General features: G+C 44.2%; 8 protein-coding genes across 9 annotated transcripts; 3 read left to right on the plus strand and 5 right to left on the minus strand.

The window, feature by feature from the left end:
• Positions 1 to 203: 203 nt before the first annotated feature.
• Positions 204 to 2983, minus strand: LOC126557085 (dentin sialophosphoprotein-like). Its single transcript, XM_050212736.1, has 3 exons — positions 2881 to 2983; positions 334 to 2757; positions 204 to 248 (listed from the first exon to the last, which is right to left on the minus strand). The coding sequence occupies exons 1-3, from the start codon at positions 2980 to 2982 to the stop codon at positions 204 to 206; spliced, it is 2571 nt and encodes an 856-aa protein (XP_050068693.1). The 5' UTR covers position 2983.
• A 1603-nt stretch (positions 2984 to 4586) lies between these two features.
• On the plus strand, positions 4587 to 5605 carry LOC126559201 (ADP-ribosylation factor 2). The gene is made up of 3 exons (XM_050215326.1): positions 4587 to 4712; positions 4996 to 5384; positions 5455 to 5605. Exons 1-3 carry the CDS (start codon positions 4646 to 4648, stop codon positions 5539 to 5541), a joined length of 543 nt encoding a protein of 180 aa, XP_050071283.1. The 5' UTR covers positions 4587 to 4645; the 3' UTR covers positions 5542 to 5605.
• Positions 5606 to 7413: 1808 nt separating this feature from the next.
• LOC126565086 (ceramide kinase) lies at positions 7414 to 10462 on the minus strand. The gene is made up of 8 exons (XM_050222227.1): positions 10348 to 10462; positions 9691 to 9948; positions 9059 to 9280; positions 8713 to 8988; positions 8292 to 8642; positions 7850 to 8226; positions 7608 to 7780; positions 7414 to 7531 (listed from the first exon to the last, which is right to left on the minus strand). Exons 1-8 carry the CDS (start codon positions 10457 to 10459, stop codon positions 7414 to 7416), a joined length of 1887 nt encoding a protein of 628 aa, XP_050078184.1. The 5' UTR covers positions 10460 to 10462.
• Positions 10463 to 11333: 871 nt separating this feature from the next.
• Positions 11334 to 11869, plus strand: LOC126559546 (protein lin-52 homolog). The gene is made up of 4 exons (XM_050215716.1): positions 11334 to 11361; positions 11431 to 11499; positions 11579 to 11638; positions 11724 to 11869. Exons 1-4 carry the CDS (start codon positions 11334 to 11336, stop codon positions 11867 to 11869), a joined length of 303 nt encoding a protein of 100 aa, XP_050071673.1.
• Positions 11870 to 12015: 146 nt separating this feature from the next.
• Positions 12016 to 16945, minus strand: LOC126557495 (GPI transamidase component PIG-S). The gene is made up of 6 exons (XM_050213289.1): positions 16776 to 16945; positions 14364 to 14457; positions 14161 to 14300; positions 13873 to 14073; positions 13577 to 13795; positions 12016 to 12983 (listed from the first exon to the last, which is right to left on the minus strand). The coding sequence occupies exons 1-6, from the start codon at positions 16936 to 16938 to the stop codon at positions 12016 to 12018; spliced, it is 1785 nt and encodes a 594-aa protein (XP_050069246.1). The 5' UTR covers positions 16939 to 16945.
• LOC126559901 (prolyl 3-hydroxylase sudestada1) lies at positions 14628 to 16387 on the minus strand. Its single transcript, XM_050216068.1, has 2 exons — positions 16381 to 16387; positions 14628 to 16234 (listed from the first exon to the last, which is right to left on the minus strand). Exons 1-2 carry the CDS (start codon positions 16385 to 16387, stop codon positions 14628 to 14630), a joined length of 1614 nt encoding a protein of 537 aa, XP_050072025.1.
• A 353-nt stretch (positions 16946 to 17298) lies between the features above and the next one.
• Positions 17299 to 18527, plus strand: LOC126559165 (calcineurin B homologous protein 1). Its single transcript, XM_050215282.1, has 2 exons — positions 17299 to 17380; positions 18009 to 18527. The coding sequence occupies exons 1-2, from the start codon at positions 17314 to 17316 to the stop codon at positions 18509 to 18511; spliced, it is 570 nt and encodes a 189-aa protein (XP_050071239.1). The 5' UTR covers positions 17299 to 17313; the 3' UTR covers positions 18512 to 18527.
• Positions 18528 to 19229: 702 nt separating this feature from the next.
• Positions 19230 to 23201, minus strand: LOC126557164 (protein transport protein Sec23A). 2 transcript variants are annotated; one of them, XM_050212844.1, is made up of 4 exons: positions 23104 to 23201; positions 20806 to 23044; positions 20456 to 20473; positions 19230 to 19346 (listed from the first exon to the last, which is right to left on the minus strand). In XM_050212844.1, the coding sequence occupies exons 2-4, from the start codon at positions 23032 to 23034 to the stop codon at positions 19257 to 19259; spliced, it is 2337 nt and encodes a 778-aa protein (XP_050068801.1). In that variant the 5' UTR covers positions 23035 to 23044; positions 23104 to 23201; the 3' UTR covers positions 19230 to 19256. The 2 variants fall into 2 exon arrangements, with proteins under 2 accessions (XP_050068801.1, XP_050068802.1); XM_050212845.1 differs by lacking the exon at positions 20456 to 20473.
• Positions 23202 to 25266: the final 2065 nt, after the last annotated feature.

Genomic DNA, 25266 nt, shown 5'->3' on the forward strand with positions numbered 1-25266 from the left:
AACCGTAAATCCACCAAGGTAGCTCCACTACGAAACGTAGTAAATAAAATAAGTGGAAACAAAACAACATTTCTTATGTAAAAAAATATGCTTGGGCGAATCGATCGCTACGGCAACGGATACCGCACGACGACGATGGCTACTTTTTCATTCACCAATTTATAATCACACAAAGCAAAGGTTAGAGAAGTGCGTGGGCGCTCTTAACAGCGGTTAAAATAATTCAGTATGTTCTTCTGTCCTTTATCCTACAAGTGAAAGAGAATCCAGAAATAAAAGAAAACGGATATCAATGCATTTGTTCAAATTGCTCGCAAAAAAGTGTCACCTTACCTTGTGGTGCACCACGGTGGCCCTGTGTTGAACCGTCGCTTTATTCGATGTCGGTGCCGGTGGCGATTGTTTCTTGCCGGCGCTTTGGGTCGTTGCTGGTGAGCTGGACGATTTTTTCTTCGGTGCGTGTGTTCGCCTTCGTTTCGGCGGTACAACAGCTTCTGTCCGCTTTCTACTATTCGAGCCATTTTTACTACTACCTTTGTTACCTTTGCCAAAGGGTGAAACGCTCTCCACCTCATCCTGTGATAGATTATTTTCTGAAGCAACAACTGCTTCCTCCTTTTCAGCTGACGAAACAGTGATGAACTGTAACATTGATTGCTGCTCTCGTTTCTGCTGTGTTTCGGGTGTGCGGGAACAGTGAGTCAGGTTTTTCTTGGGCGCAGATTCTCTCCGATCGCTTGTCACGGATTGCTGTGATGCTTCCGAGGAAAGCGATGAGGGCGTACTTGGTGGGCTGATTGGTGGTGGCTCTTGCAATTGTTTTACCACCTCGTGCTGATTGTTTCGCCGTTCGCGTGTAAGTCGACGTCGTTTATTTTGAGGGACACAATCAAGTTCGGCGCCAGCAGCAGCAGCTTCCTCCGTTCGTTTTTCAGAACTTACAGTGCGTGCAGAAATTCTGGTTCGTTTCGGTTTATTCGGCTTCAGTTCTATGCTGCTTTCGCTGGTGGAACGTTCTGTGGGTGCAGTGCTGCTGGACGGGTGTCTTGGACGCCTGCTTTCGGACTGGTTAGCTTTTTCAACCTTGTCTTGCTTTGGTGGAGGGTCGAAATTTTCATCCCATTCCGACGCTGATTCGGAAGGAACCGATCCCTCACCAGCGTTCGATCGCTTGTCGTTTAGTGGTCTGATTCGTAGTTGGAAAGATTTTCGTACGCGTTTCTTACCCAGTTGCTGATAATCCTCCGTGTCATCCGACCGTTTATTGGAGTCTTTCGACGAACAGTAGGAGAGCCTCCGGGCAGCTGATGAAGTTGACGGTGAAGCTGATGATGATGTTGATTTTGTGCATTGTTGTCCGGTGGTGGATAGCCCTTCTTCTCCATCGGAAGCTTTTTTTTCGCCTTCCGGTTGCTTTTCCTCCGATTCATCGGCTGATGAAGCAATCCTGGGCCTGCATTTGGACGAGCATTCCAGTCTTTCGCTACTGTTGGTGCTTACGCTTGTCGATCGTTTGCTTGAATCGCTTAGCGATGACAACCGTCTGGTCAGCTGCCGCGTTATCCTAGCATGAAGCTCAATGCGCTCGGACGAGTCTGAGCTTACGTTATCCGTCTCTGGCCTTGCAGGCGAACCGGATTGAATGTGCGTCGGAAGTGTATCGGTAGAATCGTACGTAGCTGCCGTTCGTTTACCTTCGTCCGATCCATCCGACAATAAACGACGCACACGCTTTCCCGTGTTTTGGCGGACAAAACGTCGGATTTGAATGGAACTACCGTCCGACCGGTCACTATCTTCCGAATCATCCGATATGCGTCTTGCAGAAGAATGTCCCTTTCGTCGAATATTGATCAGCGGTTCGTCACTGCTCGAACAATGTACACCCGACTCACCCGAACCCGAGACTTTGCTCATACGCTTGTTCCGAAACGTTCCAGGGAGTGACACGGAGGTGGATGTGGAGCTGGTGTCATCATCGCTACTATCATCACTAGTGTCCCCAATGAGCATTGATACGTGTTCACCGACAATCGGCCGACAGAGCTGGCACAGGTAGATTTGTGACCCTCCTTCGGCTGTCTGGTCCATACATTGCCGGTGCCGGCATGTTGATCCACACGAACCACAAATCACCAGCGGCCATTGACGATCGTCTAAGGTGCGCCCGGCCTGACATTTACAGTCTTCCGCATCGCATACCGTTGGCCGAAGCAGCTGCTCCTGAAACGCGTTCGGTTCCAGCTCCCAGGCGGCATCACGCTCAGGTACAAACACACCACGCAGGGGAACCTCTGCCACGAATTTTTCCTCATTTTTGCACAGCGGACACTTGAAGAAATATCCGGCTGATTCAGCGTACTGCGCCAGACACCGCTGGTGGAACCACCCGTTCCGGCAGCAGGGTGCCTTGATCGAAGTTATCAGATCGTACTGGCCCATCTCGTCGTAACAGATCGAGCAGGCATCTTCGGGCGAATGAGGATCAGTATCCGGCTCGAGTGGCACGTGCTCGGCACACCACGACTGGTATGTGTCCGTATAGTGGGACAGACAACCGTTCGTGATGCCGCACACCGTGTGAAACGTTCGTAAACATTTCTTCGAGCAGCACGATACGTTTGCGTGCATGTTCTTGCAGATGTAACAGCGGCATTTTTTCGTCCGTTCGTTTTCCTTCCGGATGTCCGATTCTAAAAACCCAAAAATTCCCACCGTATCATTGCTGCCTCTTTGCACCAGGTTCGAGGAAAGGAGCTGTGTTTTGAGAGTGGAGAAAAAATACAATAACCGGAAGTGACAATAGTAAGAATCGTTTTTTTTTTCGTTTTCAGGATTTTCTAGTTGCTTTTTCCTCACACAATATACAATTTTCCTTACCAGGCAGTAGTAATGTACGGTAAGCTTCCATTTGGAGTAAAATCTTCCGAACAGCAACTCATCGTCCACACTGCTCTTGCACAGAAAGCAAGTCTTGCCCATGCTCTCCGGTGCACCAGGAAACGAAAAATGGATTATATTGCACACTCCTATACTACTTTGCTTCACGTATGTTTGCTACATTCATGGTCAGAACGAGCACTTTTCAGGTAGATCAGCGCAGGATACAATAATCAATCGCCTTCTTCTCACCAACCAAGCTCACTATTACCCGGGGGATGGCGCTAAACTTGTTCGTTTATGATGTGTAGTTGACGAGTGCGTGTGGCAAAAAGTTTGCAGGCGGTACAACGCGCGACTTTTTCCAACGTTTCACTGGACTTAAATAGGCTTAACTGTAGGGTGTGTTGAATTAAACCCACACTTAAATGTAATTAACTCGCTGTGCGTACTAATGACACAGCCCAACGAAGCCACTACTGCTTTTACCACCCGTTTTGTTCAAACCAGAGCGATTCCGTTCAAAGTGTAAACAAGTGTAAACAGTGTGGTAAACGTCATATTCCCTATGACATTTAGAATCTATTTCCCAAGCAACACAATCGTTTGAAAGTATTCAAAAGTTGACTAGTGCAATTATATTCTACTTTATTTTTTCTGGCTGAAAATCGGCGTTGCCATTTACCAAGCTCTTCTGAGCTATTCCAGCTCTTTGTTTACGTTTTGCATTGAGAACAATCAAAAGTTCAACATATTCTCATGATCTATAGCTCTGTTTTCCACTAATCGTGGAAACGAAACAGTCTTCGGTACCAAAGACTTTGATGTGTAGAAATACGTCCCAAAACATCTTGAAGCTTAGGTCTATTATTCAAAGCATTTGCTAGTTTACATTTAACTTTATAAAGTTAGTACAATATTTTAAACCACAAACATGCATATACAGTAGCTGAACTATTCTCGATCTGCACCGTTTATTGAAAACCATTTATTTGCCAGATTTAAGTACTTCCACATACTTCGAGAGCACAAATGTCAAATTTAGGTTTGACCTACCATGTCAATCAAGTTTGTTCGTAGCACAGTGGTGAATTCATTATTTATTTTATTAAAAAAAACTTGGCTAGCCATAATATTATGAAATGCATGAAGTACAAAATAATAAGAATAAAGAAGAAAATAAACAAATAAAAACTTTTAAATATTATATCGTATTCGCTGTTATTGGCAATGTCCCAAAGCCACCCCGCAGTCCACTGTGCTGTCAGAATTTATTAAAATCCCTATTGTAATTTGTATTCCAGCAAAACAGGCTCCCGTTTTTAGCGACACTGACGTGGCATATTGTTATGTTTTGAATCGTGTAACAATAGAAATTACAGAAATTACGCCAGCCACCACCAACGTGTATAACCGGGGTGGTATCAAAAATTCCCATAAAGCAGGCCACAACCCACGCGCAAGCCGCACTGTAAGGGCAAGAAGGTAAGGCGACAGGTTTCCTTCTTTCATCATTGTACGTGACGCATCTACTGTCCGAATCTACGACGGCATACCGTACCGTACTGCTGGATAAAAATTCGCGATTCTTGTCATGTTGATCCAGTCGAACGCAGAATGTAGGACGGACTGGGGCGAGAAATAGTCGCCGAAACAAAGGATTTTGTGAAACAACTTACATTGGGTTATCCTTCATTTACAGAGACCATCAGATACACAGAAGGATTAGTGGCAGCAAAACGTAAACACAACCTAGTTCGACAGGATGGGCCTGACGATTTCCAGTGTGTTGACCCGGTTGTTTGGCAAGAAGCAGATGCGTATATTGATGGGTAAGTAATTTACCGTGATTAATGTATGTGACCCACATGCAACGACAACCTTCATCGAAAATATAGTTTCCTCTGGTTGTTTGCTTTTCTTACTGGCTTTCTGCTTATGTGCTGTAAACAAGTCTAGTCAGAAATTACGAATCTAGTAAGAATGTTTTGATAACTAGAACAAATAGACCAAAAGAGTCTCTTCGATAGTCTCTGAGGGCACATAGTAACCGAAACGTCGCAGACAATGTGTCCACGTCTCAAAACCAACCCCATACCATTTGTTTCCTTTTAGTCGGGCTTGATGCTGCCGGTAAAACGACGATCCTGTACAAGCTGAAGCTGGGCGAAATCGTTACCACCATTCCGACGATCGGTTTCAACGTAGAAACGGTCGAGTACAAAAACATCTGCTTTACCGTGTGGGACGTCGGTGGCCAGGACAAGATTCGGCCGCTGTGGCGCCATTACTTTCAAAACACGCAGGGACTCATCTTCGTAGTAGATTCAAACGATCGCGAGCGTATCGTGGAAGCGGAAAAGGAGTTGCACAGTATGCTGCAGGAGGACGAACTGCGCGACGCCGTACTACTGGTGTTTGCGAACAAGCAGGATCTTCCTAATGCAATGACGGCTGCTGAACTGACCGATAAATTGCACCTGAATCAGCTACGGAACAGACACGTAAGTATAGGCGCCACGGTTGCTCGTACTACGGCCGGGTAGCTTTAAATTCGTTTTATTTTATTCTCAGTGGTACATTCAAGCGACTTGCGCCACCCAAGGCCACGGACTGTACGAAGGGTTAGATTGGCTGTCAAACGAGCTGGCCAAAAAGTGATGATAATCTGGTCCATGTTGACCACGCTGTGCCGGAAAGGTTTATTTTTTAAGACGCTGGTGTATCCCCTTATACAATTTCATTGTTTCGCATGAATAAACAATAGGATGAAGATTCCAACCATTAACATGATTAAACGTAACCTAACGCAACTTTCATTTTAAAGCATTCCAGGAATGTAGCATCCGATTTGATAGTTGAACGAGCGAGAGATGGATGAGAGATAAGGCTTATCATCTGTTTTGGGCAGAGTTGTTGTTTCGGATGATTCCTTCAAGATTCAAAAAGTTAATGAACTTTCGATTAATAAAAAAAAGCACAACTTGGTATTTGATAAATGTACACAACACGCAACAAAAACCGCTATTATGGAAATTTGTTTTTATTAGCGTATTGAGCATAACAGTTCCTATTTCAATCCCATTTCTATAGTAGATTTAGAAAAGAATTTACACCTTACCGAATTACAGTAACTTTTCCCCCCGCTTTATAAGGCAGCATTCTCACATTTGCACATAGGAATGGGGCTCAATCAAGTCTTTGTGATTTTCTAGCGCTTTTTATGCTCGTTATTTGTGCCAAAACCCCAGTTCAGATCCCATCGAAGTAAATCACAATTTTTTCATTTGCTTTAGAGACAGCTCTCCTCTAATATGTATAGAATCTCTACCTGTATCTGGTTTAGTTGGTTGGGGTTAGATTGATTGATTTAAGAAGATTGCTTTCTATTGCTTTTGTTCGATACAATTGACGGAAGGATGTAAAATCACAAATAGTTTTTATAATAAGACAAATCAAAGCTTGATACACATTGGAATGCTTCTATGGGTTCTATGGATAGTTGTAGTATTAGTAGTAGTAGTAGTAGTAGTAGTAGTAGTAGTAGTAGTAGTAGTAGTAGTAGTAGTAGTAGAAGTAGTAGTCGAATTTCGTACAGCACTATTTTGACTTGTAGCCAAGGTACAACGAATCTCAATACTGCAGTCGTGCAAGTTTTGTGGAGCACAAAATGAAAACACTCTATATATTGCTTTTCTACACACGGATGTAATTGATACAATACTACAAAGAGACCTCTTCTACTTATTGCCATTGCCAAAGAACCGTAATTTCCAACTGTTGTATCCGTTTTAGTGTTAAGTATCCAGGAAAATTATTTGGATATTAAAGTGTACATGTATACAACTGTTGCATGAGCATCGTATGGTATACGAACAGTGGACAATGGTGGACAAATCGTCCAAATTCCCGTTTCTCCTTTTCTGATTGAGCAAATGCAAATTCGTCAAGTCCTTGGTATGATGATGATCATTCTTACTCTCTATCACTATACAACTACCACCTATATACCTTTCCCTTACTTGAAACACTCAATGATATTGTCAGTTGCACAAAATCTAGAATTGCTTAATTGCGTTTGAAGATCTTATAAAAATAAGAATCTTGGCAAGATGATTGGATGTTAAAAAAGCGATCTAACTTAAGCGCCATGTAAAATAGTTTGTTCGAATACATTTTTTGTCTGAAAACTAGCTCTCGCTTCTAGTATTAAATTTCGTCTTTAAATAGCAGTGTTAGTACGCGCTGTAGCAGCAACAGCAGATAATAAGACAATAAGATTTTTTGTTTAAATAATAATAAAGATATGATCACAGTTTATCGTTCACGATACAGTTTCAGAAGAATAAAATCAAGGAACTAAGATAAGCAATACGGACAGAAATAATTTGCCACATACACATAAAAAGACGCCGGTTGAGTTAAAATTGAATCTCCTAATTTGAATACTAGTCGATCCCTAGAGAAGAACAGGGATCAATCTCCTATAAATTGAAATAAAAAATGGATTAATACTACCCACCAGGCCTAGTATTAGTTGCACAGGCCAAAACAACAGGAATCTTTATCTTCCGTATCCCGTTGTTCTAATCCGCTACTGCCACCTGGTAAAATTCCTCGTCTAAAGACTTGAATCAACTGACAGTTGGATCTGGTACGAAGCAAAAGATACAGATAACCATTAGTATTATCTCATGATTAGGAGGGCCAGGCTTTAAAGTACTTACTCAACAATAATATTAGTATCGAGCAATACTTCCCCATCACAGTTCCATTTCGAGCGACGCATCATTTCGGAGGATATTGCCGGTGCAATCTCACCTCCATTCATCTCACCCTGTCCATTCGCGGTGAACCGGAACTCTTTCGTGCGATAAATTTCCACAAACGGTAGCTCACTCTATCAGGAAAAGCAGCGAACGAAAGCTATTATTTATCACAGAAACTACTAAATCGCTTAATTACGTACAAGTTTCTTCGTTTTCGATGTCATCGTTAGCAGAAGTCGAAGGTTGTTAAACATGGACGTATGGCGCACAAGCACCAAATCTAACAATCCATCACCCAGATGGCAGAAGGGTGAAAATCCTTGTGGGCTTCGTTCGCATGAGCAGGAAATGTTAGCACCGCTTACCATAAGAAACTTTCCCCGTACGACCAACGGTTCTGTGTTGTCCTCCTCGCAACCACCACCTTCACTACCGCTCTGCCCACAAAGAGCCTTTTTGCAGCGGTTACACTTATCGAAACAGCGGACACCGTCGTTCGGATCTTGCTTTCCTCGTCGATCGAGATTTACTACAATTTCTGCATTGTAGCCTCGATTGGCAAGAAATTTCTTAAATCCTACAAAACGAAAACGGACTTTAATTATGATATGGGGTCGTTCGAACAGTACGTCGGGAACATACCAGAGTAGTCGTATCTCTTCGGTCCCATCCATCGATACTTCTCACTATCGTACGCAATGTCCCCCAGGTAACCATACGACAGAGCGCTCGCAAACAGTTTCAACAGCTGGGGTCGCTGCGTATTGCCCATCGCGCACGGAGATCCATCGTCGTCCTTCGCAACTACGTCCGCATTATAAACGGCGGATATGTCAAGGCCACTGTGCTGCCCAAGTATGATGTGTAGGATCGAAGTCTTTATGTCGGTGGTACCGTTCAGACAGCAGGCTACCGTATCGGTACTACCCGCGGGAATGATGCCGATTGGAATGTTAGGTTTCGGTAGGAACGGTGGATGTTTAACATCGATTCCTGTAAATACACGCCCAGAATTAGCCACAAACATTCGAGGAGAAAGGGGTAAAGAATTGCTCAAACTTACCGCAGTCCATCATCGTTCGCGTGACTAATCCATTGAACAATTCGGCAAATGTACCATCGCCACCGCAGCACACAAGCCCATCATAATTGTCCAGCACGATACTTTTCGAGGTGACAATATCATAGATCTGCTGTGCGCGTTGCGTTATAATTAGATTAACGTCAACCTCCGCCAGCCGGAACAGTGGTTTCGCGTACCGTTCGTACAGTGCCAACGCATTCTTCTTACCACCGTAAGGGTTTAGAAAGAGGAGCAAATTTTTGGGTCGATTTTGATCTACAAATATATGGATGATGAGTTTTAATTAATGAGCAACCCATTATGTGATTATTCTCGCATTTTTTACCTCTTAGGTCGCTCGATAGACGGTTGTACCACAGCTCCACGATGCGATGTTCGCTGTTGTGCAGGGCAACGGATTTCACACGCCATCGATTAGTTTTCGCACAGACAAGTGCGGCGTAGTGAATGATTAGGTAATTAAAATTTCCAGTTTGAATCACACCATCAAAGTAGTCACTGGTGTCCCGACGATCATCATTAGAGTCGGATAATTCATTCAAACTACCTATAAGATCAGAAAAAAGCAAATTGTAGGTAAATTGATATTTTTTTTCTATCGCGAACAACGTTCACGAAATTCAAGAGGTTCAGGAAGGGCAGAAAGAAGACGATTCGAATTGTGGTCTTCATTTATGCTGTCTTTCATCGATATATCCATCATCCTACAAGATAACTGGCACAAAATTCGTACGAGCAATTGCTGCCAAGTGTGCTTCAGCTAAGCGCAAATCATTCTGCCTCGTGACGTAACCGAACGGTTGCTCTCACCGGCAATTGCTCAGGGGCGGGTCATTGAAACGGATGCGACGGACGGATGGATGGAGCAACGAGACTTCTAACGAGGCAAACGTGTGCGTTGCTTGCTTGATTCCTTGAAAACCACTCTACTTCTTCATTTACTCCCTTTTCCATTACCTCGGTTGCTGTGATGGTGCGGAATGTTGTTGCTGGCGTTTGTTGCAAGCGTGTTGGTTGTGGTCGAGCCGGACAGCACTGGAATACGATCGCTGTCTAGGCTGCCGTGGGCTTCGTTTCGTGCGATTGTTGCGGCCGTCGTTGGAGGCGATGGCGGTGCCTTGCTGGCGCGTTTGCCCATCCATTGTTTGCCATTCGCGTGGGGGAGTTTCGATACCACCACCGACAGTACATCCGTTATCGGTACGGTCGTTTTAGCTAGCAAGGAAAGCCGAATAAATCATCGATTAGTGCTGCGCCATCGAATTTCGTGAAGGATATCTGATAAGATAAAACCATAATCTTTATCACTTTAACAACTCAGCAAAACACCACATTAAAAACACCATCTACTAACTGCCCTAAGCTAAGCTGCAGTCCGTACGCTACAAGGTTAAATAATATGTTTGGTAGCTTAATCGCTTCGTTTTGTTTATTTTTCGCACTTCCGTAACAGGCGACTTCCTGATTCGTTTGTGTGTCTCTCGTTTTCATCTCAACACTGATAGCTTGGTGTTACATGGTTTAAGGTCAAGGCCATTGATCTTTAGTCCCCACTATTTACGATTCGTGCGACCCTAACAACCCCAACACCCATATAAAACACCGTTAAATTACCTTTCTTGGACGATTCCTCTTCCCACACGAGAATGCCCGCATTGTAAAACACACGATACCGTTTCTTAGCTATCACAAACGCATTGAGCAAAACTTCGTGTTCTTTGTCCATTGCGGAAACAAACGATAAATGCAAACACACACACACACGACCACCGCTCTGGGGAATCCCTGCTTTTTTCGTTCCGGAAGCTTACATATAGATCTTGAAGGCTTTGCTTATGGAGCAAACTGTTTTTGTTGAAGCAAACAGTCCTTACGAGCAGGCGTGTAGCAAGCGGCTTCCGAAACAGATGAACTAACTTTACTCTTCTACTTAGGGGCGACCGTACAGTGCCGTGCCGTTCGTTGCCCGCTGGACAGCTGAAGGATTTTGTTCAAGGTTTTTTATCTCGGCACTGCTTGGATCGCTGGTATTTGAACGAAGAAATTGAAAAACAATCTATTTTAACGAATCTAATGTCATTCCAGTACAAAACAACAATGCACAGTGGGATAAGTGTGGCGTGTGCAAGAGGTGATTTGTGAAAAGTAATATTTTTTTTATTATTCATACATGTTGATTATGTTTTCTGTTCAAAATAATGCCAAAATAATGGCGTTTTGCTTTTGGAACAATTCTAAAATAATTTAATTCTTTCCTACAACGCTCCAACCACTGTGCAATTGTACTGAAGCACGTTCGAAGGATTCAATTACAACTCCTCAACGCGATACGATAGACTCGATAGCTTCAAAGATCAAAACAATGTTGTGAAAAGTTCCAGTTGCTCAGGTCATCAAGTTACAGAAAAGTGTATATTTATTTCATTTTTTACCGTTTAAATAGTCAAATTTGGTGCCAATTTTTTACTGCGTTGAAGCTTTCTGCTACCAACGCGCTTTAATAGTAATAAAAATTTTCGAACTAGTTTAAAATTGTATTGATAGATTCGAAGCTGTGCGTGCGCTTCGTCCGTCCTCGTCAACCAAAACGTTGAAGAAAAATGCCAAAACAATACGATATTAAGGAAGGTAATGTGTGATTACTAACTTGGCTATACACAACTCTTAACATAAGCGATGGGTTCTTTTTCCTCTTAGAGCTTGATAGTAGCGGATTGTTCGAACTTATGGAAAATAATGAATCTCCAAACGTGTGGGAATCGAATAGTAAGTATCCTCGGTTATGAAACGGTTCCGGCAAAAGCACCGTTTGAACGGATTTTAATTTTCCAATATATCGCTTTAGATCTAACTCCACCCTCGTGGATGAAGGGACTAACGCAGGATGATATAAACGCAATGTACCGTAAGTTTAAAAAAATAGTAATCATTAGTACGCATAAAAAAGAAAAGAAAACAATAACAACGAAATTTTGCTTCCCAAAAAACAGAACTTGGTGCTTTATCGAAGAACGGATTGCTGGCGGAAATAAAGAAAATATTTGACCAAGCGTACAACATTGGACTGCAGGAAGCAAAGGAGATAACGAAAGGGAAAAATTTGGAAATTTTCTCCAATTTAACCAAGAGAAAGTGAACGATTTGATTTTAAAGGCATTTTTTAAATAAAAACACCACCAAATTAATACATTATGGATACAAAAAAATAATTTCTTTCATAATAATGTAAACTAGAACTCTATCCAGCACGTAGTAATGTTTTTTTAATTGGCAGTCGTTACTTTACTCTTGCTTCGTTTTTACGCTACTCGAACCCTTTTTGCCACGGAAATACTTAAGAATCGTATTAAACGAAAACACCACCGGTATCATGATAGGCAGAAAGAGCGGTATATAGATAGCGTACTTTTGTTCGTTCGGGAAGTACAGCAAAGCGAGCATGCTCGGATCGAAGAATGCTCGTTCCGCCGATGTGTAAGCTTCGCGCGCAAGCAGGGCCGCCTGTTGCAGACTTCCCTCTGCGAGCTTCCGTTTCGCTTCCACTATCTTTTGGTATGCATTCTGGATGGCCGCACCTACCTCATCGTTGATAACGATATACTCTATACCACCGAGCAGCTGAATCAAGGACTGTAGCGTCGTAGTGGCCGAATGCACCAGATAGATGGTGTTGGTCCGAACGAATGTATCCACCTCCCAGACGCGTGGTTCAATCGTACTGTACGGTACCAGTGTTGTGTCCAGCAACGGTGTATTATTTTCCAGATCAAATATTTTGCGCAACTGGTACAATAGCACCGGCATCACGTCCTGTGCGTGAATGTACACATCACTAAACTGTTCGCTTTCCATGTAACGGACACATGTTGCTTCGGCCGGATTAGCAAACACGATACCACCCCATTTGGCCGATGTGAACGCTTCCACAGTCCCACCGGCTGGGAACGTAGCAGGCTGCCCATCTCTGCGGTAGATTTTAAGTGGAGCTTGTGCGCACGGTGGAACGTACACGACCAAATGAATGCAAGGATTGTCGGTGATCTGTGTGCCAAGCTTTTTCTCCAGCGAGGTAATGATATGAGGCAAGCTGTCCTCGGCCAGTGCATAGTGGCGGCCTAGTTTTGAATCGTCCGGCACTTGCTTTGGCTGTGCATTGGCTCCCTCAATAATGCCAACCTGATAGATCCATTGCGTTTTTATGGTAAAGTTTGTAATGCCCGAAAGCTCGCTCAGGAATGGTTCGATGTAATCTAAAACGATAGCGAGGCAAAGAGAGAATTATAGTATTTAGCTGAGTTATAAACTTTTCGCAAAAAAAATAGATTATGAATGTTTTCATAGAACATTTTGCATTCAACATTGAAATTGTGTCTAACTACTATCCTTGCTTTCATTATTTCGCCCTTAAAACGCAACTTATCTCTTGTCCATGTACTATTGATTGCACATTGCCCAGTATTGGTTCGCATTTAATTCGTAAAGAAGAATAGTTCGAATCGTAAAGCTTTTTTTTAGAAATTTTGACAAACAGTCGTTTGAACGAAAAGTCTAGGAATGTTGCGCCTCAGTGGTAAGCAAAAACGGCTTTTTTGGCCGCGAGTAAACGGCGCTTCACTGCAAACATACCAAGATCACAGTTCATTGAATATTTATGACTTATGCGAAACTCAAACCGAAAATTCAAAATAAAAAAAATGCCAGGACATCAAAATAAGGTATGAATTGGGAATTTTCACGGATACTACGGGACATCAACTTTTGGTTAAAAACGGAACCGTCCCGTTCTATACTGGTAAGCCTATATGTGTGATAGATTGATCGAATTTGTGGAAAACTTTTTTACTTTCTGCTGCTGCTCTTGCATTCCAGTGCACTTTTTGAAGTTCGGGTCGAGGATTCAGCACCGTAATGAGCACCTCGTACTGTGATTGGAGTGGAGCAGAATTCAAACGTAACTGTCGTCCCCTCAGAGTCTGCTGCTCATCTCTCGAACCAAGGATAGCCTTTAGCTTGTACTCCTGCAGTATCCAGGACGAAAGCACTTGATATGCCTTCAGTGATGCTATGGTAGGTGATAAATAGAAAAAAAATCAGTAGCTAGTTTTTTTTCTCTAAAACAAGTTCCAAATTATTACTTACAAGCACTTTCCGAAATAAAAGCGGTCCGTTCGGAAGTGACGAGTATATCATCGTCCAGCTTGTGCCATTCAATAAACAGAAACTGTCCAACCGAGGTAGGATAACGTTGCAATAGTTCCGCTTCCAATCTAGCAGGTGTCTTAATGCTGGCCAGCGTGTCTGCATCGATGGACAGCAACTCCAAATCCAGTTCGAACACAACTAACAAACGGAAAGAAACAAACCATTAGCGTTTAGTACATTTTGTATCGATATTTCGATATAAGAATTCTTGTGCTTTTTACATACAATTTTGTTCAAATTTTTTGCGCAACTCGAATGCCAAAATTTCGCGCCGTTCTGCCGATTGACAGTATAAACCTAACCGAAACGTTGCCCTGATAGGTTCCTCGTTTAATGCACGTATTTCTGAATACGGAAGGGAGACGCTGTAAAATAGAGAGAGAGATTAACATGTGTTTAAACTAGATGATGAATAATAAAAATCTTACCGGTAAACTTCGGTCGTTTTCCACCACATTGGGACCCCGATCACGATGATTACGACTATGAATGCAAGCGTGGCGTAAATATGAATGGCAGCAGCTGCAGGTATATGATATAGTTAAATAATTGTAAATAAACATATTTTAAAATATTTTTTTGAGAATTTACTAAAGGAAGAAAAAAAGTCAACACACTCTGTGCTTATCAGTTGTGCATTTTTATTTTGTGCCAAAAAAAGGGGCATTCCTACGGCAGCGTGTTTCTACTGTCTACTCTTTGTAACTGCACACCAGTATGTACGTGTATGCGTGACCGCTATCGTTAGCCCGTTCGAGATACGTGTTGTGCGAGACATATTTGGTAAACTTGGTCGTTCCTTCGGCACGGTACACCACGTTCAGTACATTATCCTTCGGCAGTAGCGTTAGCAGTACCGGATCCTCGTCGTAGCATTCGGCGTACGAAGACGATGATGATGGTTGATCGTTCTGATGGGATGATCCTGGCTGCTGCTGCTGCTGATCAGCTTCCGGTACCAGGTAGGTAATGACTCCGACATTTTCCTGTGCATTTAGATAAAACGTAAGGTCGAGCGTACTGTCAGCGTACGTGGACGAATCACCCAGCACCGTATAGCAACCACGTTCCCACCGTTGCAGCTCGATGGCACATTTAGGCGTTTTCGCTTTTTTCCCGTACAAGTCAAGCTCGGTATAATCGTACAGCAGCCGGAACATGGTTTTGCTAGTAAACAAATCATACATATCGCCCAGCGGACTAGCTTCGCTCGGAAGGGTTTTAAAGTTTAGCACTTCGTACTTCCGCAAATGGGCTGGTCCTTTAATTTTCCACTCCAAGTTTGGTTCGTTGCAGAGCGTTTCCAGCAGCGTTGCAAAGCGGGGTATCAGTAGAAACTGTTCCAATGAAACTTCCGAAAACATTTCCACTTTTTTCTGAACATTTTGTTTTACCTCGTCCACGAGGTAAACGTCATTAATCCATTCGGCTAGCTCGATATCGATCTTTCGCGGACTGATGTAGTGTGTATCGATAATGATCGAAGGAGCCTGTGAAACATTATTCGACTTAGCTTTTCCAACGGATTGTGCTAACGACGTTGTAGCCGCTGGCCCATGAAACCATCCGTTAATGGTTAACCGAGGATACTCGAAGGTGGTCACTTCCCCCACCTGATGGAACGATTTTTCACACACCCGAAATAGTACCAACTGATTGTTGTGTGGGTATATTTTGTCCGTAACCGGAAAAACGGGCAGCTGATTACCGTCCGCTTTGAACAGCTCCAGTGCACCACCATCCTTCTCCCGCCACTCTCGATGGCAATCCCACGGGCTAAGGTAGAACACGTACGCTATCCGACGGTCGGAGAGTAAATCATCGTGCACTAGCAGATAGTCGCCTGCATTGTACATCGAGCAGGAAGCGGACACATGAGTAAGCTTAATACCGGTCAGCTCCTCTACCAGTGGCATCATCTGTTCCTTCAGTACCGTGTAGAAAGCTTGCAGATAGTCACGCTTCAGGCTGCACAGATCGTTCGTCTGGTAAAACTCGTACAGGTCCATCTGTTTCCGTTTCCAATCGACTGTGCTAAATTCCGCCTCGAGCCGTTTCGTAGCATCGGCACGCTTTACATCCTCCTGCAGAAACTGTTGAAATACGGCCAGTTGAAATGGTTCCTGCTTGAGCTGGTAATTCGTTCCGGCGATGCTTTCTCTGCTCTGCCATGCCGTTTTAAATCGATCGCGGAAATCATCGTCAAAAAAGCAACCATTTATAGAAACTAGCTCCGTATTGCTGTCGTCGTCGTCTTCGCTGCGTTTGGTTCGCTTGGTAGCCGGTGGAGTTGGAGAACCTGCAAGAGAATCGAAAAAAAGAGGTACAGTTTTGCATTAAAAACTCTGTTTCTTCGAACTGCTTCTTATCGTGGTGGAAAGAAGTGTGGTAACGCTTTGTTAGTTTATCGGTTTGGTCTTAAAAACAAAAGAAATGCACACTCACCCATCATTTTTCCAGAGTCTGGCCCCCAAACCCCCGCGATACACGGCAGTTTGCGATTTTAAGCTAAACGATTACTGGAAGAAAACCATACGAAAAAAAACACTTCCGCGCGACGCGTTCAATTCCGATCCGTTGTTGAATTTGTTTCGTGTTACAAAGGGCTACATACACAAACCGATCATTTATGCGAGTGCCTTCATCCGGTAAAAATGTTGGATAGTCGTGTGAGCAAAGCGCGCATGTGACGCAAATGTTATACATAGGGAAGAAAAAAGCTTCTGTCCATACTTTCGGATGTGGTTTGGGGGGCAGTAGTGTGTGGCGCTTTCAGCCCGTAACATGTTTAAAGGAGTGGAATATACATAGCTGGTTAGAAATACGTAAAAGTGCTTTACCATCCTCGCGCGCTGTAGTGCCGGCTTCGGATTGTTCCGCGGTTCCATCAGCAGCAGCAGCATCATCATCGTCGTCGTGCGCCCGTCGCTTGTCGGTGGGCTTCATCGTGGTGTTGTCTGCTTTGGTTTGCGCTATTACTTCTTCTCCACTCTTTGCACTCATGCTTTTTTTTTAATACTATAGGAAGTGCGGTCCACTAAACCGCATATATAACGAGTAACGAAGGACTAGAACACCGTACAATTCACAATTTCACTTCTGTAGCGCAGCGTGCAAAGAAAAATAAAGAATGCTTGCTTTTCATTTGGGAAAAAGTGTCAAAATAGGCGTGTTTGACAGATCGTGCCGCATCGACCGTTTGTCAACATTAACAACTGTCAGTTTGCATGAAAGCGCTGCTGCGTACCTCATTCGTAGTTGCAGTGAGCTTCCAGTCGGTTGAGCGTATTGTTTTGCTCGTTCGTTTCGCTGTGTTTTGAGAAGCATATCAAGAAGTGTGTGCATAATTTCCCTCCCCCCAAAAGTTGCTTGTAAAAGATGGGAAACAAATCATCCCTTTTGTTGCGCGAGGAAGAGATTGCCCAGATTCACGAAGAAACTGGATGTGAGTAGATTATTTTCACCTGTACTCTTTTAATCGTAGCAGCACACACAGTGTGTTGTGTTGGAGGAGAACCTTGAACTGCATCTGGTCTGTCCTTGTGTATGCGTGTGTGCGCCCCGGTGTGGTCAACGTGTGCAACGTAATTTGTTAGCAAAACGCAAAGTTATACATCCATCCCCGGAATTGGAACGCCACCCTTGTAGTTGTCACACTTTCCTAGTCCTTTATCTAGCTTTGCCTTCGTTTGCCAAAGTGCTAGTAATTAAACACGGGCGCGATAAGCGAATTAGGTGCCGCGCGAGTACGTTGTTACACGTTGAGCAATATACCCTGTTTTCCGTCCGTCACTAAATTCTACCGAGCACAGAAAGATAATTAAAAGCTTTCTCGCAACAGCACGTCCAGTAATGATGCACGGTGATGAAACTACGTCATTGGACACGTTTGCGTGTGTCGTTTATTAGCTGGATGGATGATATCCGGACCACCAACAAAAAAAAAAAAAACTAAGTAGACGTGACGCTATGGAATATTCTCTTCACATACAGACTTATTGCTTTTCTCTGCATTATTTTTCACAAAAAAAAAAACAAAATCTTGTTTCATTTGTTTACCCACATTTTTCTAGTCACACCGAATCAAATCGAGCGACTGTATTCCCGTTTCACTTCGCTCGATCGTAACGACTGCGGAACGCTCTCGCGGGAAGACTTTCTTCGAATTCCGGAGCTGGCCATTAATCCACTGTGCGAACGTATCGTACATTCGTTCTTTGCCGATAGTAACGATGATCGGGTCAACTTTCGCCAGTTTACCCGTGTCCTGGCACACTTCCGACCGATCAAGCCGAACAAGGAGAACCGGCTGAATAGCCGCGAGGAAAAGCTACGCTTTGCGTTCAAGATGTACGATCTGGACGATGATGAAACGATCTCGCGTGACGAGCTCCTGAACATCCTGCAGATGATGGTGGGTGCGAACATAAGCCAGGATCAGCTGAACAGCATCGCCGAGCGTACGATCGTGGAAGCGGACACGGTTGGGGTGGGCAAAATTTCGTTCGAAGACTTCTGTCGCGCACTGGAGCGTACAGAGGTGGAGCAGAAGATGTCGATCCGCTTTCTGAACTGAAGCACGCGGCCTGTGATGGAGGTTATGAATGAACTACCGTACGGGCCCCACCGGGTTTGCTTCATCATTCCTGTGTGTAGATATTAGTTAGAAAATTTCTAGAGGCACAAAACTTATTCTTTCCGTTGGGTTGCACATTGCTGATGTGGACAACCTTTAATAAGCCACACAAACATGATTTGACGGGTGATTGGAAAGGTAAATGTAAATAGGTTTTGAACGAATGGTAATAAAGATGGATTGTTAAAATAGAAAACAGCGAATGGATGTTTCTTCTTTTACGTTAAGTTAAGCGCAATTATTCTAGTTTTCACCCAAAATGACCATACAGCAAGGGATACACTTTATTTCTTTATTATTGGTGGTTTACTTAACTAGTTATTAGTAAAATTTTTATACTCTTCAATCCCTATATAAGCCACAGCTAAACACAAATGGGGATCAGTTAATCCACATTGCCTACATTTACTAGGTTTTGCCCGAAAATTTTACAAATCAAACAGATGCTGTAACATAAATTGCCAATAGGCGACTGGCGTGAAGTAGGAAAAAACGATATGCCGGTGTCAAATACATGGATAAATAATATATACTGTTTTAAGAGTGCGAAGGATCTTGCGTCACGCGATCTTATTTCACACCAAGCCTTCAGCAATCGCCCAGAACACGCCTCCATTTAACAAACGCTTAATTGAAACGGATTGAGAATTGATGTTGGTGTCCGTCCGTTAAACACACACCACATTTAGGTTGTGGACGACACGGCCAATTTCTTCAGATGCTCCATGAACACTTGTAGTGAAACGTCGTCCGTAAGCACGGGTGCACCACCGTCCTAGATAAGGGAAGATTGAGATTGATTGATTAAATTTGAGAAAAAGAGAAGGGAACAAAAAAAGAGTGTGTTAAAATCCGTATCCGAATGTATGTTGGAACGATCGAGCGATCGAATCGTGTTAGTTGCAATAATGAGGGTTTGTACAAATTTAAAATGTGCATAGTATAAGGAAGTTGATAATGTATTAATTGAACTAATAATTTGAATTAAATTGTAATAAAACTAATCCTTTAAAAAGTGTCTCAAACGCCAGCTTCTTAGCGTATTTTAAATCTGATTTATACAGGGTATCTCAGCAATTTTTGACACATTCGTAATTTTTTTTTTTGCCACGGGCCCAAATATTTTTGTGCTCGTCCCGAGGTTTTTTTGGCAAGTGTCTTGTCCCGCAATTTTTTTGGCACGCCTAGTATATTTTGGACATATATTTTTGGTTTCCACTACTGATTTTTGATTTCGTTTTGGTATGGTAGAACTTAGAGTGAATTTCACGTATAAAAGCTTATGAGCCTTTTGAGAAACTCTGTAAAATTATTTGAAATTTGATTTATTTATACACTCTGGTTGATTAGTATATTCAGACACATTATGTTTACAGCTAGACAAAGTTCCTTAGAATGCTCATAAACTTTTATGCGAGAGTTTCATTCTAAATTCTATGGTACCAAAACGAAATCAAACATTTTTACCTTATCGTCACTATACATAACTTAAAGAAATTATTTTATGTACACGTTTAAACGATTGTGGTTTTTATTTATAATTAATTATGACGGTCCGGTCTAAACGATTGTGGTTTGAAAGATGAAAATTGTTCAAATAATTAACCACCATAATAGGAAACATTATAACTAAAAAAAATGAAAAGATAGAGTGTGGTGATGTTTAAAAGTGCAATTCCCAATTATTAGTTCCAATCTCCCAGCGATATATTAATTTCTTCATCCATGTAATTATTTTAAAAAAATAGCATATGAAATAGAGTTCGTAATGTCTGCAAACCGAAATGTCCATGGAAAACACCATATAGTACCGAAATATTTATAGAACATTTTGTTACGAATATTTTAAGTAATGATAAAATATAGATAAAAAAAAATATCTACCGCACTCGGTACCGCCATCTGCCCCAATAGTACATTTGAAACGAGTGTAAAGTGGCCAATCAAGACAACGTTCGAGTAGTGTAGTATGTTCGGTTTGTTCCGTGTCGAGGGCGCAATATGGTTTGATAGGGAGAATGTGATGTGTCCGACCAGTCGCGTACGTCGTTTCGGAGGAGGAAGGGCGAGTAGTAGATGGCAATGTTGGATAAATTCATTCACCATAAACAAAAAATCACACATGATTTAAACAGAGCAAAAAATAGGAGCACACATGGGGAAGATTGTGTAAGAAAGTTTGTAAGTTAAATCGGGATTGGAACATTCAAAACAACAAATCGTTCGACACTTACCTGCCCGTAACCGTACATGTTGTTGTGGGTTTGGGAAGGATTCACCTTCGACAGGAGGAACCGAGCCTGCGAACCACCCTGCTCCGTATCGATGTACCGTGGCATTGGGAAGCGGGTTTGCAAAATTTCCTGCGCATCGTCTACCGGTGCTTGCAACAACTGCTTAAAGTTTTCGTACTCCGGCATGTCCTGGTACTTGTCTTTGCGCCACTGCGCGATCGTCTCACCGTGGAAGATGAGTATCTGGAAGAACGTGTCCATCAGCAGTATCCGGTCTGGTTGGATGGAGGACGTATCAAGCAGCACCGGTTCCGGTGGCCCATTGAAGGAGTACGAGTACAGAATCGGTTGGATCATGATCAACGATTGCGTCAGATCCTCGCGCATCAGCATATGCCGGTAGAAGGTCGTCTCGTCCGGACTGTTGTTAAACACCTGCAGGAACTGCGAGCGGCGCAGATGGTACATGAACTGTGGAAAGAGTGAAAAGTTTTCCGCCAGCCGAAAACTGTTCGGATCATCCTTGCCGTACTCGCCAAACTTCTGGCACAGGCGGATCAGCTGACGATCGATCCAGCGCAGCGTATCGGGACCATCGTCCGATTCCGCACGATACACAACCATTCGGGACATGAGTACGGCGGCCGCTTCCTGATCGAACCCGGCACTGATCATAAGCAAATTAGCGGTCGCGTCCGCCCAGCTGCGTGCGACGGTCGTCACACGAATACGCCGCTGTCCGCTGGAATGCTGATACTGTGTAATGAACTGGAGACATCCCCGTCCACCCTGCGGAATGGGAGCCGCATGCTGATTGGCCACCTCGAAGAAGAATGCCATCGTCGTGTTGGGAGTCATGGTGCACAGCTTCCACTGGACCGTATTACCCATACCGATTTCCGTGTCCGAAACGGACGCATTCTTCACGTTCAACGATACACACGATCCGATGCCACCCTCAATTTTTAACTCACGCGAACACTTGATCTCTAGCGTGCCGTTGAATGCCATCTTGAGTTCGGCCTTCTGATCGGCGGCAAACACGCGCTGGTACGTTTGTTTGAACAGTGACGAGTTGAACGAATCGCCCATCACCATGTGACCACCGGTTGAGTTGCAACACTGCTTCATCTCCATCAGGCCGGTCTGGTCGAGGGCACACGAGTAAATATCGATACAGTGACCGTTGGTGGCCGTGCGTAGCGCTAGCGATTCGTAGTGTTTGATCGCTTTCTTCATAAACTTTGCGTTGTCCTTCTGGATGTCGTGATGCGAACGGATCGGGTGCTTCAACTCATCGTCCACCACTTGACCCGGACCCTGGGAGCAAGGACCACCGACGAACAGCATGATACGACCACCGGTGTTCGGGTAGGTACACTCTAGCAGACCTACCGCAATCGAGAGAGCGGTCCCCGTCGAACGGAGGTACCGTTTGCCTTGCGGTACCGGCCATGGGTCACGCTGCAATTCACCGAGCAGATCGGTAAGTGCCATGTCGCATTTGTGCAGTGGTTGAAGGAATCGGTTTGCCGGTGGAACAGGGGCCGCTGCCGTACCTCGCATCGCTTGTTGCTGCTGGCCCGGTTGCTGGGGACCGGGAACACGCCCAATACCCAACATGTCCTGTATTTGCTTCGCATTCAGATCCTTCGTGCCGCGGAACACGTAACTTTTTGAGCAACCTTCCGTACCGAGCTCGTGCACTTGCACCATCTTGCCGAAGGTAATCAGTCCCACGAGTGCATTAGCCGGTAGCAAGCTGAGTGACATCTGGAGCGAATCCTTCAGTGCTGTTAGTTCCTCCTCGTCCATGCACGTATCGACGACGAATAGAAACACCGGTGGCATGCATGGTGCGCGGGTAATCGTGTACTCAATCGTGCTGAACCCGGCGATCAATTCGGCCGGCTGATGCTGCTCCGAGATGGCCGCATACTGGGGTGGGAAGGGATTGCGCTGGAAGCAAAAGTTACACACCCACAGTTTCGCCCGGTAATCCACCTGACAGAGCGGGTTCAATATAGCCCGACAGGTTGCGCGTGTACAGACGACCGGATCGTACAGAATCGGAGGCAGATCCGGACGTTCTTTTAGTGGTTGGTAGAGACAGCCGAGTGGTACAACTAGACGCGTGGAATCGATACGGCTCGAAGGCCAAACGTTCCACGTAAAGCGGATACCATCGCGGTCTTCGTTTTGCTGAATAAACTCCTCGTACGTCGTCATCGTGTCCGTTCTGGAAGGAGGTGATTTTGTTTAACTCTACTACATTAAGTAAAGCATACTGTAGCGTACCTTTCAAACGAAAACAATGTACGACACTCTTAAATTATTTAAAACGGAATTTATACACAACTGTTCCACTATTTTACACTTATAACATGCTCGAAATTATATGATTTCACGACCCGCACCTACAGAAGGACCAACAAAAAACCACGTACACTTGCGATGGCAAGTCGAACACGTCACTTCGCCCGAACTTTTCGCCTGCCTGTCAAACGGGCGATTTTGCAGGGTTTTCCGTAAGCACAAAAACATTTTTATTTTATGAAAAACATAATAAGTAATTATAAAATTTGCATTGTGATTCGGTTATATAAAAGAATATTTTATTTTTTTTAATGTAGGAAATATGGTTCTTATCAGAAGCATTCTTTTACGATAAAAAAATCAATTGCCTCAGTGCAGCAAAAATTGTTCAATGCAATTCCCTTTGTGAGCTGTCATCGAGACGTTTACGGTCATGACCAACCACCGACTTTAGTGCACTTTGGTCTTACGTAGCATCTCGATTCGAAGAAGAAAGTGTCCGCGTTGCGCTGCCTCTTCTTCGGTGCAGATGGGCGTAGAAAAAACAGTTAAAAAGTGAACTTCACCACAAACCCCACAAAGTAAAAACGTACCCCAATGCGTAAGCAGAGATCCTCCGGCAATAAATCCAAGTGTTAATGTGGATGCTTAAAAAACGGTGCAGTAGCAGGACGAGCAGTGCGTCCGTCGTCGATCGTCAGTGGTGGTAGTGAAAAAGGTCCCGTGTCCTTCCGAATAGGGGGGGTAGAGGCGGAGGAGAAAGCTGCGAACATCCAGCTGTGGTGTGTGCAGTGCAGTCACAAGCATTCATTTCCCGCTGACCTGCAACATCTGGCATCTACGGGAATCTTGTAACCCATTTCCCTTATGTGGGGTCCGTCCTTCAAAGTATCAAGGGGCGATCGAACGACCTAATCGTCATCATCGTCATCAGGAAACGGGACAGCAGCAGCAGTACGGAACGGTGCCACGACGGGGACCCAAAAAAAAGCTACAACGCATTATTTTCCGTCGTTCTGTCGTGTTTCACCTTCGCATTGGTGTCGCCGCGCGCGGGTCTCATAATCGTGATTCGCGTGCATCACCTTCCCCCGTACCCTGCAAACGTTTCATTCCCCGTAGCAGCGGTGGCGTTTCTGTGTTAATGCGTATGTGTCGGGGCACTGTCGTCGTCGTTGCTTCTTTTGGCGACGTTTACATACCGCACTTACTCATCGAAGGTTCCGTGCAACGCACACCGCTACGCTTCGCTCCTCTAACCGCACACAAATACACACACGCAACGCCCGTACTTAGTTGCACCAAGGTGACGTGCATCGGGCCGTGTACACGAACGTGCAGCGTGCGATAGTGTGCGTTATCGCTCAAACAACTGTCAGTGGGTGCGCAAGAGGCAAGAGCGAGAGAGTAGCACGCTTCCGCTCGCTATTTGTAGGTACGCGCGCGCGCAAAAGAGAGAGCGAGAGCATGTGACAGAAAAACAAAAATAAAACTATGGGCGAAGGGCGGTGATGATCGGTGGTAAGAGTGTGTGCTGGTCGTTTTGTCTACGCGGAGGTGTTTACCGCGGAGTTGCCTAGGTTCTTAAATTAAATAGATTTTCTTTTCACCATTATTTTGCTCGTGCTGCTCGTGCGGTTCTTTGCTCATGCGATACGTGTAGTGTTGTGACAAAAGTAGTGAATTTTGCTCCATCACTGTACTTCTACACAAACGAGAAAAACTTCCTCGGTTGTGCGTGTGAATGTGTGACCGGGATTCTTCAGTGTACCGTTTAAATCCATCGCAACGACCTCTCACGTTTGTGTCCATCGGGGAGGAGGAACACAACAAAAGACGTAGTTGAACAGCTCAAGTCTAAAGGCTCAAGACTTGTGAAGCTCGAAGGCGGAAAAGGCAAACAGCCGAGAAGCAGAAGGCTAGAAGTGATAATGAATCGTCAACGTATGGTGGTAGGTCGCTAATCTTCACTGGTTACAGACAACCCACATTTCCCCCGGGTACCATAGAGAATCGAGAAGAGCCAACAAATGATATGATGTGATAAAGCGACCCGCTATCGAGGGGACTACCTACGCTCAAGCCATCGCGAAGTGTCCCGCTGTTATTTGTGATCTTCCGTTGCCTATGGGATGTCATGTTGGA

The sequence above is a fragment of the Anopheles maculipalpis genome, chromosome 2RL (assembly GCF_943734695.1).
Source record: "Anopheles maculipalpis chromosome 2RL, idAnoMacuDA_375_x, whole genome shotgun sequence".
NCBI classification, from domain to species: Eukaryota; Metazoa; Arthropoda; class Insecta; order Diptera; family Culicidae; genus Anopheles; species Anopheles maculipalpis.